Consider the following 19013-nt stretch of genomic DNA (forward strand, 5'->3'; position numbering starts at 1 on the left):
TTTTTCTAAGGAATTCTTTATGTATGATGTGATGTATATTTCTGCAAGTAAAGCAGCAAGCAATACCATAATATTCATTTGCATGAAAAATATATTCTTATTTACCATCAGTTCTGACCTGAAAGGTGCGATTGATAATATTTTTTCTGTTGCCTTGCACAAAATAACCATCATGTAATAACACGGACACAAATGTTGCAGATCATCTTCGTATGACCCTGCTGGATACAAAGATGTAACACTTTGTATACAGACAGAGCCAGCTGACCGTGTTTTGGTTTTGAATACTCTCAGCTCCCATAGCCTTGAACTCTCCATGGTGCACTATGCATATAGTTTCATGTTGCACCTTATTTATAAAATCACTGTACTTTTAAAAAAGGCTATCTTCTCTACTGCAACAAATCTGGATTATCACATGACCCGATTTTGACCCTGATCATTTCACCTGTAGCATGAATCTAAATGTTTTGGGAATATCCCAAATTGAACATATGCAAAAACAAATTGAGAGTTAAGGAGGAAGAGAGACATTTAACTGATAGCAAGGTACCACTGATAATATTTTGTAATTTTCCAGTTTGTCCATTAGAGTCTTCATTCACAGCCATGTTGATGCCACATACTGTTCTTTGGTTGGTGCATAGCAGCAGTTCATGCAAACATTGCATACAGTGATCGTTAGCTTGGGCAAAAAGAAGATAAGTAGGTCCAATGGCAAAATCTGACCAAACTGAAACAGTGGCCTGGGCTTTGTTCTGTACTGTTGGGTTTTGATCTTAATAATCATATTCTGGGAAGGAAGTGTGTCATGGTCATGGTGGGTGTGACCCGGTTTCCTCTCTTGGTTTTGCCGGTCCTGCTGAGGCCAATATACATGCCAGGATGTGCTGCTGACTCATAGGCATTATAGTTGTTGGCCAGGAGGTTCTCCTTAAACTTACAATCATCATTGAAGTGGCCCTGAGAAGAGTAAGGGGGGGGGGGGGGGGGGGGGGGGGGTGTGACAATAGAAAATACATGGTAACTTATACAGTCAACATCAGTCATGATAACCCTTACAAAGGTCTGCTCAAAAGGGCTGTGTGAAGTTACATCTGATAATATAATGATAGATCCAGACATGACTGGGTAAAGGTAAGACAATGATCATGGTGAAAAGAAACCAACCATGACTATTAGCATGACCTGACGTGCTCCATACTAGGGTTTTGAGGCTGCATAACACCCCTTCCACCATCTTTAATAACAGACCAGAGTCATAACTTTGCACTCAATTAAATTAAAGAGTATGGTCTAGGCCTGCTCTATATGAAAAGTGCCTGGAGATAACTTTTATTGTGATTTGGCGCTATATAGATAAAATTGAATTGAATTGAATGAGACCAGAGGTCTTTGTGAGTTAGATGTAAACACCGATCCAAACTTCTCAAAACATCTATCTATCTATCTATCTATCTATCTATCTATCTACCTATCTACCTACCTACCTACCTATCTATCTATCTATCTATCTATCTACCTACCTACCTACCTATCTATACACGTCACGGTGTTGACTGAGTTGTGTGTGGGTTCTTTAGCTATTATATGCACACACCAATAACAGCTTATAATAGGCATATTAAGCATAACAGATGTCTGTCTTTTAAGGAAAGGGGATCTGTGAGGTCAGATGATGTTTTTAATTCAACATATTTGAATCTTGAGAATGATGATTAGATTTGTAGGCCTAACGATACCTTTCATACATTTACATGCATTTACATACAATTGGGATTCAGGAGGGGGAGCATAAGCAAGCATTGTCAATGTGACAATTTTATAACTAGTTACCTATATGTCTGTTTTGTAATTCAACTCTAGCAGTCATCTTTTCCTAATCCTAAATGCTTAGGGAAGGATGACAGAAAGTACTTCTCAAAGGCAGCCCACATGTTCCACAGACAAAAGGAGGAGGCACCCAACTACTTCCTGTATTCATACACCGGGTGACATCATCACTAATGTCAGTGGATTAGACCAAGTATGGGGAGATTTATTTTACTTTGTTAAATGTTTAGTTTAGTACCTTTATGATTTATATTTTGTTTGGCTTGTGATGAGGATTATGTCATGTTGTGGTATGATGTGTTAGTTGTAAACAATGTTGACTGATACAAGTAGCCTTGTTATATGCCAGTTGGTAAGTTGGAAAGGACACCCCTGCAATTCATGTGGTTCTGTCTAGTAGATTGGAGGGCCTATATAAAGGGAGTGATGTTGGTTTAGGGGGAGCAGAAATGAAAGGATGACAGTGTAGCTGTGTGCACGTGATCATGCCTTTGTTTTCCTTATCCTGAGGTAAACTGGGTAAGTTTGATTGCTTGTATTGATTTCTTTTTTGAGACACCTTTTTTAGTTACACTGGACTGAATAAATCACTTTTTCACTCATTCAACAAGAGTCCGGACCTGCCTCTTACCACCTTCCTAACCACTCTAGTCAGGTCTTTTTTAAATTTATTTTAAAATTTATTTTACATTTTACTATATTTGTCACAAAGGTATTATATTATCAATATAATAATATATTATATCAATCATAATTAATCTGCACTAAAAACACACCTTTTCTTACTAGCCTTCAACTCCTAGCTCCCACTGGACTCGTCATGTTTTAACCTTTGTTTTTGTCTTCTTTTGTTTGTTTGTTTTTTAACCTTTTATAACTTATAAACATTTGTTTCATAGTTTTAAATAGGGAAATAGGGAAATTGTAAAGCGTCTTTGCATAAAGCGCTATATAAGTTTGATTTATTATTATTATTATTATTATAATATGTTCGCATTGTCCCTAAAATGTGTAGAAACATGTGACCTGACCAGACCTGACAGATTCCAGCATGGAGATAATACCACAGTATTCATACTGCATACTAGTTGTAGATAACTTCAAAAACTGTGCAAATTCACACATCATGTCTAAAGTCATCAAATTAGCAATTCATAATCAGTTCTTACCGAGCCATAGAGTTTCCCATTGTCACTCATGGCGATGAAGAGACCGCTTTTCACCCCAAACAGAGTCACCACTCCTCTCTCTACTGGGGACATCTCTAGAAGGCCTGGCATGAAATGTGAAAATGATTAGCAGCATATAGCATAATAGATAGATAGATAGATAGATAGATAGATAGATAGATAGATAGATAGATAGATAGATAGATAGATAGATAGATAGATAGATAGATAGATAGATAGATAGATAGATAGATAGATAGATAGATAGATAGATTTATGTGTCTTTAAATGGATTTGCAGCACAATGACAAGCCATTTCATCACAACATCAGAAAGTCAACAATAGACATACACATACCAGGAGGAGGAAGACAGTCAAGACCAGCTAGATATCCTTTGTGACCAGGAGTGGTCAAAGGGAATTACCCGTTAAACTTAATTGCTTATGGAACAAATGAAAAATTGGATACTTTTAGTGAATAAGAAGGACAATATCATTGCCCAGATGACAACAATTCAAATGTAAGGCAAGCGGTTCCCTTTGGTCACCCACAATGTTGTTTTGCATTCTACATCGTTTGATCTCTGTAGATCTCTTCGTGTTAAGCACAGGAAGTTGTTGTCACACCAGGATTTAAAAGTGGATATTTCAGAACCAGCTACAGCCTCTCCAAGCAGTGTATGAGAGTGCAGTAGTTAGACAAGCTAACAGAATCCTGAGTGACCCTTTTCACCCTCTGTTCCCTGAATTTGAAATGTTACCATCAGGGAGGCGCTTCAGAGCCAGTAGATGCAAGAGTCCCCACATCCATATCTCTCCTTAACAAACAACTGACCACATCTCACACTGATAGGCATTCCCACCCCTCTCTTTCCCACTATGGTAGTGGGGAGGCTCAATGCCCTTGTCCCCCTAACCAATATTGAACCACAGCAGTCACTGTGGTTTGGTATCCAAGCTGAGCAGGGGGGAGGCTCGTTGCTGTGGATCCTCTGCCTGGCACACCCCCACCCCTGAGCCCTAAACTTCTTTCACTGCCACTACCAGTGTATTGTATCTGCTGGCCCTGTCGTGTTTCTCTCAACCAGCTGGTACTAAGACCACCAGACCATTGTCATTGTCATTGTCATTATCTTAGTTATATTCTGGGTTGTGCAATATCACCTAGTTGTACTCAGTCTCACTGTCAATATACTTCCTCCAGAAGTCTTATAATCATACGACTGGCTACATGTAACTGATGTAATTCTGTCTTGTGTTGTCTACCAGTATGTCTCTGTGTAACTGTAATTGTGTATATTGCTAGGCAACCATGTAGCACTATGTGCCCATAACAAATTTCCCTTAGTGGACTAATAAAGTTTATCTTAGATGCATTACATACTTGATGGCGTAATCCATAATAGTTTACAGGCAATTGTTTCTAATAAAACTAATAAAAGCACAGTAAAAATGTCTGGAGCATTCTGTTGTGGACATTAAAATAGCAATTTCTTTACAAAGTACGTTCTTTGTTGTGTCTGAGTGCTTATGAGGTCAGTCCACAGGTCCCATTTAATCTTATGGACGAGCACAATGTCATGGTACTTGTAATCTTGAACAGACTGTATTGGCTCCCATTGATAAAAGTAGGTTAAGAGGATTGCAGCTTTCTAAAATCAGTGGACATTTCCTGTTTTTTATTGTTTATTGTTTTATTAGGATCCCCCATTAGCTGCAAATTTAATGGCTGCTAGTTTTCCTGGGGTCCTCGCAAGAAAATGTTACAACAGAACATAACACAGAGGGCCTGATTTACTAAAGGTCTGCGTGTGTAGAAACGTGTGCAAACTTGTCATCACCTGCAAAAAATGTGCAAGCTGATCTACTAACACAATGCACTGAGGTTTGTGTTTTTAAACTTTGCAAAATAATACACACTGTCCATTTAGTAGTTTACCATAATGAATAATATGTAATATGAGATGTTTTAACCCCAGTGTGTAAAATACAGGGAGGAGAAAATGTAAATATGTTATTTATCACACACATTGTGATTTACCAAACCTGAAGGTATTATTTCTGACACTAACTGTGTCTATAAATAATAAGTTTGAAGGACAGATATTAACCTGCTGTCACTGTAGAGAGGAGGAGACGGAGGCACAATGACAGAATACACACAGGACACAGTTTTTCCATCTGTGTTAATATTTTTGGAATATTTGTGGTTTTACTAACAACATTGACTTTCTGGTATTATTAGTTTTAGTTATAACTCAATATATTAGTTAACCTCTTCCACTAGAACCTGATCACATTTCATTTTGTTCTTGCAGTTTTCTGCTCGTCCAAACTCTCCATAAAGACACAAAACCCTCATTTAAATACTGCTGTCTGCACCCTGTTGCACCTGTTTTCATTTACAGTTATTCTAGTAGATCACCTGCAAAACACACACAAACGAAACGTGTAATCTATTGCACTGTGCACGCAATTTAGTACCCTTTATTAGGGATCTTAGTTTACTTAGTAAATCAGGCCCTGAGTGTCATTAAAAATACAATTTTGAATAAAGACATTTATTCTCACTTTGAGAACTTAGCCAACACAAAATTCCCAGTTTACATATTTATGAAAATTAAAGGATAAAAACAAAAGCAAAACAGCAGTCAATGGTTAATGGTCATTACAAGAGTTCACTTTACAGTAAATGTTTAAATTTAGATTTATTCTGTACTAGCCTTCCAATTAAATATGGCTCCAAAGGAAGTTCCAGGTCGCCACCTAGTGCCTGTCTGGTGAAATGAGTGTGATTGTTTTCTACATTGGCAAATTGATCAGCAAAAAATGTGGGATAAAATCTTCCTAAAAATGATAGAAGGCTTACAAGGAGTCTGCATTCAACTGTCAGCCATCAGCCGTAAGAAAGGAAGCAGGTATATTTGACACACTTAGCAATAGCAATACCTTTGCCCATTTTAGCCACCATATCATCAATATAAGCTGACCAAGACATGTGGGAATCGAAAGTAATTCCCAATAATTTTGTTTGGCTCACTTGTTTCAATTGCACCTCAATTGACAAATTAAGGGAAGCATCATTAGCTTGTTTAAACCTGGTTCCAGAAATAATATATGGTACTTTAGCACCAATTTGTTTTCTTTTACCCATTTGGACCCCTTTTCCAAATCTCTATTAATTCAATTGGACAAGCAGTCAGTTGTTTATGCTGCACAATACAAAGTGGAGACATCGGCGTACATTACGACGCTTGTTTTTCCAGTGTTACAAGGTCAATCATTGGTGAAGATAGAATATACGAGTGGACCAAAGTAGCTACCTGGAGGAACCCCACAGTGAATTATTTTACTGGAATAATGTTCCATTAAAAAAGACCCTCTGCTTTCTCAAGGATAGGCAACTATCCCTCCTTGAAAGAGTAGAGAATGAAAAACCATAATTCACATTTTCTCAGTAATATTTCATAATCAGATCAAAAGCAGAGACTTCACTGTTTAAAAACCTTATATTAAATAAATGAGAAATGGAATAGACAGATGTTTTGCTGCAAATCTGACCAATCGTGCATCTAGATTTTCAGTCCCTGTTGACTTTCTGTCAGGTGGGGATTTTAGAATATTTTTAACATAGTCACTTTCAACTTGATGGAATGCAAATGTGCAGTTCTTCCTATGCATTATTCTGTTCAAGACTGCTGTATATGAAGCAGTATTGCTTTTATGGGACTTTTGTGAAATAATTATTGTTATTTGCAATAATTCGCAATTTCATGTGGTTTAGTGATGAACTACATGTGGTGCCACAGTGTGATATCTTCTATACATGATTTCATTCAGTGTGTTCCATAACTACCTTTAGGTACTTTCATTTTCCTTGTAACACCCAGTTTGTTCTGAAACAGCCTTTAAGCGGTGTTCTGAAACATCTGTGAAAATATGGTCTATACAGGTAAATGTAACAAATGTAGTAGTAGAAACTCTGGTTAGCTGAGTCATATTTAGTTTTAAGCCACATGCAGTGGCCACAGAGCTACATTTTTCCTGCCTTTGGCAGTTTGGTGAAAGCAAATCTATATTTACGTCACCTAATATAAATATTTCTCTATTTTCATCACAAAGTGCATCAAACATGTCACAGATCTAATCAAGGAACTGAATGATGGCACTGGGAGACACAAAGAATCAACTAAGAGGTAAATAGACCTATACCGCCTCCGTCCGTCCCTCACTTCCAACAGCGCTGCCATCCTGGTCCACACTCTAGTTACATCCCGCCTAGACTATTGCAACTCCCTCCTCTTCGGTCTCCCCCACAAGTCCCTCCGTAAGCTCCAACTGGTCCAGAACTCAGCTGCTCGTATTGTCTCCAGAACTCCATCCATCAATCATATCACTCCTGTTCTTCAGCAACTTCACTGGCTTCCTGTCAAATTTCGCATAGACTTCAAAATCCTGCTTCACACTTTCAAGGCCATCCACAACCTCGCCCCCCCATACCTCTCTGACCTCCTCCACATCAACACTCCCTCCCGGGCACTCAGATCAGCCTCCTCCATCAGCCTCGCTGTTCCCTCTGCCCGTCTGTCCACCATGGGGTCCAGAGCCTTCAGCCGCTCTGCCCCCCGCCTCTGGAACTCCCTCCCCCCCGACATCAGCAACATTAACTCTCTATCCATCTTCAAATCCTGTCTAAAAACCCACCTCTTCAAACTTTCATACTCACTTTAATTTGTCATCCACCCTGGAGTTTTCTGATTGTATTTGTTTTTATTGCACTTACATGTGTCCTTTGCTCTTTTAATTGTTTTTTATCTGTATTGTAAGGCGACCTTGAGTGCCCTGAAAGGCGCCTTAAAAATAAAATGTATTATTATTATTATTATTATTATTATACCCACAATGCTTTTAAATATTGTGAGACATCAGATAATTTCTTACTTTATCTGGGATATGATCGTGGTGTGTTTCAGACAAGGCTAGAATTTGAATACCCTTGACTGCAGGATTTGAGATATCTCACCAGTCTTGTGCCTCAGACTGCAAATATTCAAGTGAACTTGTGTAAGACCTTTGAGTTCAAAAACTGAGTGACTTTTGTGCATATATGAAAACCAGCGCAATTAAACAAAATAACGGGTAGAGAATGAACTGTATATACTTTTCAACTTGGTGTATGAACATTTCTGCTTCTGCCATATTTTTAGCTGGCTATGTTGCCTCTTTCATGGACAGCGTCCAACATAGAAAAAAGTTATTTCCTCCTCTTCAGCACCACCTCTGAAAAGTCGTCATTTATAATCATGTTGGTGCCTCCCAGTTTCTTTGCAGTAGATAGAATAGCCTGTTTATCTTCGAAAGCAGGAGTTGGACAGTCATTTCTCTGGGTCCCCCCTCACTCCTGATACCTGTTAGAGATTTGAATTATGCAGCCCATACATCAATGGAGAGAGTATACAGGAGTCCAGGATGTCTTGCGTTGAAAAGGTTTATTTACTTGTACAAGGAGAAATGAATGAATGATCAGTGTTCTGGTGCTCCCTTCAATTCTGACGATTCTGTCCTCCAGGGATAGACTTTAAACCACACAGATAATGCCACAGGTTGAGCTATGCCCAACACTATATCAAACCTCTGACTCCAGTTACCTTTACCCCGTTCAGGGCAAACAGTCAAACACATATCTGACATTGGTTGCTATAGCAACACTATCAGAATTCCTCCTGTTTTCCCCAAAAGGAGCAGACTCACTGCTTACCACTATCTCAAGGGGAGACAGTGTCTAAACCCAACATTTGGTGTGGCCTTGCTATGACTGCAAAGCCTAGTTTGACCCAGTGCATATTAATGATGGAAAATTCCCTAACAATACCTACCCACTCTGTGGGCGCGTTCAGTTTCAATGTTTTTTCCATCTAAGCCCCATGTTACTCTCAAGCATGTCTTGGATTTTCATCTCAGATACATCTCAGTTCTCACCTCTTTCTTCTGCTATTCCGTCAACTAAAAGGTTATTTCTCTTTGACTGGTTCTCAATGAAGTCCAATTTTGTGAGCATCATGTCCAGTTGCTCCCTTGATTTTATTATTCCAGTTTCTAGCATCACTGTAAAAAAAAAAACCCCAAAAAACCCCAAAAAACCAACAAACAAAAATGGTAAAAAAGTGTAGCAGTAAAGTTTCCAGACAGATACTGTCAATTTACAGTAATTAACCGTAACACAATTACATGTAATAAACTGTAAAAATACAGAGGAAGTTGTGTGGTCAAAATTAATTATATTATATTATTGTTGATAAGTGTGCATTAAACTGATGGAAAACATATTTTGTTAAAATAAATGAAAAACAACTATCTTTCAGGGCATTTATTAGTTAATTTATGCAACAAGCCTGTCTATTTACAGTAATCTCATATTAAAATATAGTTTTTTCATGTGCAATTACTAAGAAATGCTGTATATAACTACATAAAATCAAAGACATATATCTATACATTTATAGTAATAATATGTCATTTTAGAGTAACTATTATACAAAACTATAAGAAAGCATAGTACATAAAAAAAGCCTATCACTGTAAATTGAGGCTATTTGTAGTTACTTTATGAAATGATCTTGTCTTCCTACAGTGATTTTGTGTAATTATGGTTTCTTAATAATAAAAAAAGAAAGAAAAATACAACACAATGTATAATAATTCCCTCCTCTTCTAGGATGTGTGGGCGTACATATGCTGTGACAATTAGGAGATTAGGAACACCTGTCCACTCTCGGAGGAGGGCGGTGATTGGTTGGTGCGGGCAGGTGTTTTCTTTTTCTTGTCTCCCTCCATAGTGTCAGGAGAACAGAGTGAGTGTGGGCGTGCTAGACAGGTGTACAGAGCAGACGGCGGGCGGAGCTAGGACAGAGTACAGCGTTGGAGAAGACTGTCGGACTCGAAGCCGAGTGGGACTGTAACCAACCGCAGCAACACGGAACAGCGTCAGGTGGACGTTGGAGCAGAAAGAGACGAGAGAGGGAAGCGCCGTCGGACTCGGGGAGGGGTGAAGTACCCTTCACCTCTCCGTCCAGCTAAGTACCTCTCAAACATTTGACACCTGTACACATGTCAGTTCCATTTTAAAGTAAAATAGTGTTGTGAGCATACTACTTACCATCTGGAATGGCTGATAAGAAGTGAGTGGGATGTTCTGGTGGAAGGTCAACTCTGATTATGAAGACAACGAATGTTTGAGGCCCGTTTGTAAACATTGTATGGGCAATCTTTAAAGGCTGTTTAGGATTATGATCAGATTTCAAAATATGCCTGTTGACTAAAATACTTGATGGCAAAGTCACTTTTCTCTTGCTGTGACCTAGTTGGTATTTCTGTGTTGTGGCACACTGACGTGTTCAGAGTTCTGACAGAACACAGATGCTTTGCTGTGGTGGAAATGCATCTCTACCTGGAAACAGAAGAACACAACCACTGGATGAGACCAGATGTGCTACTGTTCTGAACATCCAGCTAACCCCCCATGGATTAGAGGCTTCTCCAGAAGCCAAAACACTGAAGCTACAGGTTCCAGTCCATGTTCTAAAAAGTCCTTGATGAAAAGGATTCAAATCACACAACATATAAAACTACAATTCATTAAAAACAAGGAGGCAAGCCCAAACCTGCTACTCCCCTTACAATTTTACTCATTACTGGTTTCCAGATCACATCATCATTTCCTGTGAGGTAACGTTGGATAAACTGTAATATAAACACTACTGCTCTGCTCCCTAGGTGCACAAAACCCTGTCCTCTTTCTTCCTTTGGCAGGTCAAGTACACTCGGTCGAACCCAGTGCAATTTATCCCAAAAAATATTTACCATAATGCCCTGCACTTTTTGTAGCAGACCAGCAGGGGGCTCCATGCATTTTAAACTGTGCCAGAGAATTGACACTTCCAAGTTGTTAATAATCAGGACCCTTCCTCTATAAGGCAAGTGAGGTAGTGTGAGGCCTCATCCACTTGGCTAACCTGCCTTCCACCTACTCCATTAATCCTTCCCAGTTTGTCTTTACAGCCTGATCATCTCCTAGATGTGTTGGATGTGTCATGAGTGTGTATGTAGCCTATGTGTACGTCTTTAGCTGTTATATGTATTTTATGTGTATTTATTGTCTGTAAGGGCAGCTACTACTATGCACTACGCACTTTGAGTCCATGACAAGTTTCCCCTAGGGGACAATAAAGTATATTCTATTCTATTCTATAGTACTTCAGGTACTTTAAGCCTCCCCTCCTCCAGCTTAACCCTCCTGGCAGCTGTGGGAGACCTCCAAACCAACTCCCAGCTGCTAAAGCCACAGTCTTAGCCCAGTTCACTTTTGCAGCTGAGATTTTACCAAAGGTCTCTGCAATGTTTCCTTACCTCATTACATCTTCTTGTTTTTTTTTACCATAACAATAATATTATCTGCATATGCTGATAACATAAAATGAGTATTAAAACCAAATCATCAAAAAAAGACCAAATATTGTGCAACATTGGCTCAATAGAAAGTGCATATAACATACCGGACATTGAGCAGCCTTGTTTTTCACCCTGACTCACTTTAAGGGTTTATACAAACTACTATTCATTTTCAAGACACTATCAATGACCTCAAGGAAAACCTTAATCGTTGCAACAAATCCAGGGCTGAGGCCAAACCTTTGTAAAACTCCAAAGGTAACAGTGATCAACCTGGACCTTTTCCTGGTCCAAAGAAACCAGACCAGCATCAAAACCTTGTGAGCCAGAGACTTCCAAAAGATCTCAAATCAGTTACACATTGTCAACAATGCACCTCTTGGGCACAGTATGTTTGGGTTCTGTTTATGACCTGGTATATCGCTTTCAGCCTGTTAGCCAGTATTTTAGACAGCAGTTTGCAGTTTGCACATAGCAGAGAGGCCAGTCGGCAGTTTTTTACGTCTTGAAGGTTGCTTTTTTTGACAACAGAGTCAGAACTTCTCTCCTGCAGCTGTGAGGCAGAGGCAAGTCATTAAAGCTCTCAGTGAAGATTTCTATAACATCTTCCTACAGTTCAGTCCAGAAAGATTTGTAAAACACTGGTGGGAGTCCATTCATCCCAGGGCCTTCCCCTAAAATCTAATCTGGCCACAGAAAGGAGATTCTCTCTGCTCTGGACCCAAGTGTACTGTCATTTCACTCCATATGTCAGCTTCAACCAGCTGCTTCATGGCTCATTTTGAAACAGCATGAGGTTCCATATGAATCCTGTCTAGCTGATTGTTCCCTGTACAGTTAAAGTCACCTCCTAAAAATAATTCAGTCATTTCTCAAATCAGTCTCATTTAAAGTGTCACTGTGAATTTCCTGAACTAACATCACATTAATCCTCTTCAGTTTAACTAGTTCAAACAGACTCTTCCTCACATCTCTGCATCCATTTCTGTTGAGTGTGGAGACTCTGAAATCACTCATGATCTCTGATGTGAGAAGTGAAAAAATAAAACAGACATACTGGTTCATACTGGTTCTGCTTCAGGTTTCTTCCTGTCAACGGGGAGTTTTTTCTTGCCGCTGTCGCCAAGTGGGATATGTTTGGTCTATATACTGTACTAAAAGACTATCTAAGCAGTCAGATGTTCAGTTCCAGTCAGTACATTTTGTTTTAATGGATTTAAGTCTGTTAAAATTAGCATTACCATTATCGCAGTTAATCATAGACTATAACAGGATCAGGAGGATGGTGATGATAACATGGAGGAAGAGGAGAAGGATGGGCAGGAAGATGGTGGCAGGGACAGTGACAAAGAGGATGGGATGGAGCAGGCAGGGAGGAGGGCAATGAGGGGAACAATGGGGTATAATAAACACAATATCAGACTTATAAAGAAACAATTTCACTACATAGCCTACTGACCAATAGCAGAAGCACACAAATCAAGTACAATGACCAAATCAACAACAGTTCAGCCACTCAACAAAATTGGGTCATTTAGTTGTGCTGCTACTGCAGTAATAATGTATTAGCCTAAAGACACTCGTTTGGATTTGATTGGGCTGCCATAATTACTGTATTAACACTGCAACTTAATGTAGAAGGCAGATGGCTTGCCCAGAGTCAATACGTTTTGCTTCTGAAACACTCCCAGTGGGGTAGGACACTAGGTGGAGGACTGAACAAAACCGCATTGGAGCCCGAAAGTGGCGCACACGCGCCAGGTGGGATCCTGGGGTTAGTCATGACGGACTCATGGTTGTACACAGAAAAAATTATGCGGGATATTGAACTGATTTGCAAGTACACAAGAAAGTAGATGAAATAGTTGGATGTGGGAAAAAAGTAAATTTATGAAGGGGAGGAGGGAGGAATTTTGTTTCATTGGTAAATCATTAGCTAGGATTTTGTTTGAGCTTTTGTTTTATTTTCATTAAAATAATGGAAATTATATTTGGTGTTGATGGGTATAATGGGAAATGGATTTCTAAATAATGTATTGAAATGTAGAATTGAGGAAATGAAAATCTGAGCATACGCTTTCACTCTTGTCTGATCTCAGAGGCTAAGCAGGGTCATACTTAGTTAGTTTTTGCATGGGAGACCACCTGGAAATAAATGGTAAATGGACTGCACTGTTGCACTATAGCACTTTTGACTCACTGCAAGGAGGTCCTTGGTTTAAACCAAGGACCTCAGCATTCTTATCTTCCACCATGGCCTGAGGAAGCATTTAATGGAGCACAGTCCATCTGCAGATTAGCATGTAAAAACAGCTCTATGACTCCATCTGAAACCACTACAAGACTGCTGGTCATCAAAGGTACTCACACAAACATCACAGAGGCACCGGTCAAATAAGAACTGGAAAAACAAGACATCAATAATGAACTAATGCACTATGTGCATAAGCCAAGACTAAAGACTTATGATAATATTACATTTGTTTGATTTTATCAGAATGTCAAAACAAGAAATAGACTGACCTAAGACAGCTCAGACTGAGTTTTATGACCACCTTACACCAAATGATCCAGATGATTTCGTCTGTGACAGTACATTTCTGTGAAAAGTGGTTTGGTGTAAGGCCGGCATGATTTGCTAATATCAAATATGTTTTTAAAAAATCTTAATTAAAACGACTGGCAGTGACTGGATCAGAAGAGTTCAGGTTAGAGTCTTTCTGTATCACACATTATATGATTTGATCTGCTGACTATACTGTGAAATATATATGTATGTGTATATATGTGTATGTGTACATATATGTGTATATGTGTGTATATATATATATGTGTGTATATATATATATGTATATATATATATATATGTGTGTGTGTATATATGTATATATGTGTGTGTATATATATGTGTGTGTATATATATATATGTATATGTGTGTGTGTGTGTGTATATATATATATGTATATGTGTGTATATATATATGTGTATATGTGTATATATATGTATATATATGTGTATATATGTGTGTGTATATATATGTGTGTGTATATATATATATGTATATGTGTGTGTGTTTGTGTGTGTGTGTATATATATATGTGTATATGTGTGTGTGTATATATATATATGTATATGTGTGTATATATATATGTGTATATGTGTATATATATGTATATATATGTGTATGTATATATATATATATATATGTGGCTGTCGTCGCTCACAATCGAGGTAGCTTTACTGGTGAGGCGGGTGATGTATGTGTCTTGCAAGGAAGGGAGTTGGGCACCAATGATCTTACCAACTGTGTTCACTATGCGTTGCAGTGCTTTCCTGCTGTATTCAGTGCAGCTACCGCCCCACACAGTGTTACAGCTGGTCAGGATGCTTTCAATGGTGCCCCGGTAGAATGTGCACATGATGGGTGGGGGAGCTTTTGCTCGCTTCAGTTTGCGGAGGAAGTAGAGGCGCCGCTGGGCTTTCTTCGCCAGTGATGCAGTGTTGGTTGTCCAGGAGAGGTCCTAACTGGAATTTGGTGCTGCTCACTCTCTCCACAGCAGCACCATCGATGGTCAGTGGTGGGTGTACCGTGTGGCCTCTACGGAAATCAACAACAATCTCCTTGGTTTTGCTGACATTCAGCAGGAGGTTGTTGTCTTTGCACCACGTGGTCAGAAGGTTGACCTCTTTCCTGTAGTGGGTCTCATCGTTCTTGGTGATGAGACCCACCAGAGTTGTATCATCCGCAAACTTCACCATGTGATTGGTGCTGTACGTTGGTGTGCAGTCATGAGTCAGCAGGGTGAAGAGCAGGGGACTGAGCACACAGCCTTGGGGGGCCCCTGTGCTGAGTGTGATGCTGCTCGAGGTGTTGTTGCCGACTCGTACTGCTTGTGGCCTCTCACTGAGGAAGTCCAGCAGCCAGTTGCAAAGGGAGGTGTTGAGCCCCAGCTGGTCCAGTTTACAGATGAGCTGTTGTGGGATTATGGTGTTGAATGCTGAACTGAAGTCTATGAACAGCATTCTCACATATGAGTCTGTTGTGTCCAGGTGGGTGAGGGCTGGGTGAAGAGCAGAGCAGATTGCAGATTATCTTTTTTGTGTAGTCCTGTTTAGCTTTCCTGATGCCACGGTACAGGTTGGCTCTCGCTGTTCTAAGGCCAGTTTCCCCAGCTCTGAAGGCTTTGTCTCTGGCCCTCAGCAGCCGATGGACATCCCCTGTAAGCCATGGCTTCTGGTTAGCCCGAGTGATGATGGGGTTAGTGTGGGTCACATCATCCATGCACTTACTGATGTAAGAGGTAACAGTGTCTGTGTACTCATATAAGCATAAGCATAACAGTGATGTGATCAGAGAGTCCAATGTGGGGAAGGGGGGTGGCCTTGTAAGCTCCTTTGTAAGAAGATCTAAAGTGTTTTTCTCTCTTGTTGGGAAATGTACATGGTAGAGTTTTGGGAGGACAGTCTTAAGATCAGCATGATTAAAATCTCCAGCGAGGATGGTGAATCCATCCTGGTGTGCTGTCTGTTGTTCACTGATGATACAGTTCACAAAGTGCAGCATTCCTGTCACTGCTGTTGGAGGTTGGAGGGATGTATACCGTGACTAGCAAAATCGCAGTAAACTCCCTCGGCAGGTAGAAAGGACGGCACCGTATGATCATAAACTCCGCCAGTGGTGAACAGTGTTTGCATACTACCACAGCGTCCCGGCACCACGCATCACGGATGTAAACACAGACCCCGCCTCCACGAGTCTTACTTCGGTTTACAAGGGCACTGTCCACTCGATAGCGTGTTAGCTGCTCCAGTTGTACAGCGGAGTCGGGGATGTTGTCATTTAGCCATGTTTCAGTGAAAACAAGCACACAGCAGTTATTCACTGTCCAATTCGCTGACCTCAGCAGTCGTATGTGATCCATTTTGTTGTCCAAGGATCGTACATTTGCCAGGATGATAGATGGTATGGCTGGGCGAGTTGGACTAGCCGCTAGCCTAGCCCGGATGCCCCCGCCCTTGCCCCTCTTCTGCTTCCTCACACACCGCTTCCGACATCTCCTTTTCGGGGGAGGAGTGGCAGTCGAGTCCGGTGTGCTCGCAGGCTGGCGAAGTAATCCGAGCTCCTTAAAGCGATGGTTAGGCGTAATTTCGACCTAGCGTCATATGCATCATGCAGTCTATCTAACCACCCGCTCCGCTTTTTTTTTCTTCATTTTGTCGCAAACTGGTGGAGTAAGAGCCATCAGCCGAATGCCTTAGTACAGGCGCTAACGGACCCACCAGTGTATCTCGTAAATTACTCCATTAATAATGCCTGATCCCCGCACAGCACATCTAGAGATCTGTGCAGGGATCTCACGCGACCACACGGGATTTCGACGATGTTTACAGCTTTAGCAGTAGCAGCAGAGTAAAAGCCATCAGGTAAGTGTTTATTTTAATAAACTCCTGGTGTACTTACAAACTTTCCAATGCATCGATTTATGAGTAAGGACCGTATTTGTACTACTGTAGAAGTTTGGTGACAACCCAGGCATTATTAGTGGAGTAATTTACGAGATACGGGTAAATGTTTATTTATTTCCTCTTTTAATATAAAAGATATATGATAAATAAATAAATAATATATGCACAGTTAACCAGGAGACATCATATCTTTGTACAGGATAAACACAGTAACACACAATAAAGCTCAAGAGCTTGTTACCATTGTGGTCCTTTGAGTGTAGGTGTGTGTTTGACTGTAGTGTTTGAGTGAGTATATTTGCAACTCATATTAAGGAGATTACTGGTTGCCAAGGATAGTCATTTACTTGTTTTTTACTGCTTCCCTGACATGAACTGCTGCCTGTCAGTGAAAAATAACTAAATTAATTTACTCAAGTGAGGTACTTGTACGTTACTATTTTCATTTTATGCTACTGGTATATTTAATTTCCATGATCCAGTGTTGTTTTGATTTTCAGTTGTTATAATTACACTGACACAAGCACAATCTGTGGGTGGAGCTTGAGATATATCACTATTTGCTAACATATAAATAAGACTTAGCCAAAGGTCATACTGGATTTCAGAGTCCTGTTTAACTCCAACCAAGTGAAAATGCTTTAATCATTTGGTTAAAGGTAAAGTCAGGATTTATTAGAGAGAGATGATCACCTACGTCCTAAATCCATGGATTAAGAGAATCATTCACATTTCTGGGTGGTCACCTGTCAAAAATTAAAAACAGGAAGCCTCATTAAATTCTCACTAAGAACTGCTAAAGCAGAGGGATATGTGATTGTCAGAGATAAACGTGTAGCAAAAGGCTGAATAAAAAAGTCCTTATTCAACTGTGATTTGTAACAGAGATTAGAGGGATTAGACAGAGAACAGATACTATCCATCTTCCTTCATCTGAGTAATGCAATTCTGGAAAAGTTCCGTCAAAGTTGTGATCAAATAAAATGACAGTACCAGTACAAAAGTGTAACCCATGGCAGGTATGTGGGACTCAAATCAATACACGAAGACTTTGCAAATGCTAAGTATAAGTAGAAATAAAGGAACTCCAATTTTCTAAGTTACATTTTTCAATTGTGTGATAAATGCTGACTTCATCATGTTTTGATGATGTCAGCCTTGATGATGATGATGGTCAAGTTGTAGTGAGTAGGAATTATTGCTGCTTTTCAATAATCAAGTTCACATTTGTCACATTTTTCTGTATTGCTCAAGTGAATTCCATATCGTTTATCCACAGGAACGGTGTCAGATGTCATCGCACAGACTTTTTATTCTATTCTTTAAGATAAGCACTTATAATATTGACAATTAATTCATTTGTAATTAAAAATGTGTTATTAATTATAATTATTATTTGAACAACAAATACAAGGAATCACTGGTCCCAATGGCAATCATTTGATGAAATTCCTTTGCTTTTTCCATAACATAAAAACTGGAAAAATTAGATCTGTACAGAGGCTGGTTATGGTTATTTCCCACTTTAAATGGATTTCAACAGAAATTAGCAAAATTACTTACTGTATCTGTTTTCATTATGCACACCTGTGATCTTCCCATTTGGTAAGACCTGGATGTGGAAGCCGATGCCCACATTACAGTAGAGCCTCCTGAGTCTCTTTATCCCCAGCAGGTATTCTCCATCTCTAGCGGTCACCTCTCTCCTGTCCCAGGAGCTGCTACTGGCCAGTACCAATGAACTGGCACTTCTTATGGTTCGTCTCTGGCTGCTGATGACTGGGAGAGGAGCAAAGGAGCTGCACAGGAGAATCCCATACAGGAGCAGAGGTAGCTTGGACTTTAACGATGACATGCTCTGCTCACCAATCCCAGGAGTCATAGGGGTACACAGCTATTATACTATTAAGCCCAATTAAATGTTCTTTAATGCCAAAAAAAGTCATAAAATCTTCCCAGATTTAGTGTCTGAGAGAAATACCATGAAGGAAATGCCTAATCTTCTGTTTCATGCTGCCACCTGCGCTTATTAAAGCACAGAGAAAGGTTTCACTATGCATATGTTGACATCTCTTAAAATTAAACCCATTAGGGG

The 19013-nt window shown here is 39.7% G+C and overlaps 1 protein-coding gene across 1 annotated transcript; it reads right to left on the reverse strand.

Annotated features, from left to right (window-relative positions):
* Positions 1–786: 786 nt before the first annotated feature.
* Positions 787–18773, reverse strand: LOC133986144 (fibroblast growth factor 4-like). The gene is made up of 3 exons (XM_062425941.1): positions 18482–18773; positions 3003–3106; positions 787–963 (listed from the first exon to the last, which is right to left on the reverse strand). The coding sequence occupies exons 1-3, from the start codon at positions 18771–18773 to the stop codon at positions 787–789; spliced, it is 573 nt and encodes a 190-aa protein (XP_062281925.1).
* Between the last annotated feature and the right edge of the window lie 240 nt (positions 18774–19013).

This window comes from Scomber scombrus, chromosome 9 (assembly GCF_963691925.1).
Source record: "Scomber scombrus chromosome 9, fScoSco1.1, whole genome shotgun sequence".
Classification (NCBI taxonomy): domain Eukaryota; kingdom Metazoa; phylum Chordata; class Actinopteri; order Scombriformes; family Scombridae; genus Scomber; species Scomber scombrus.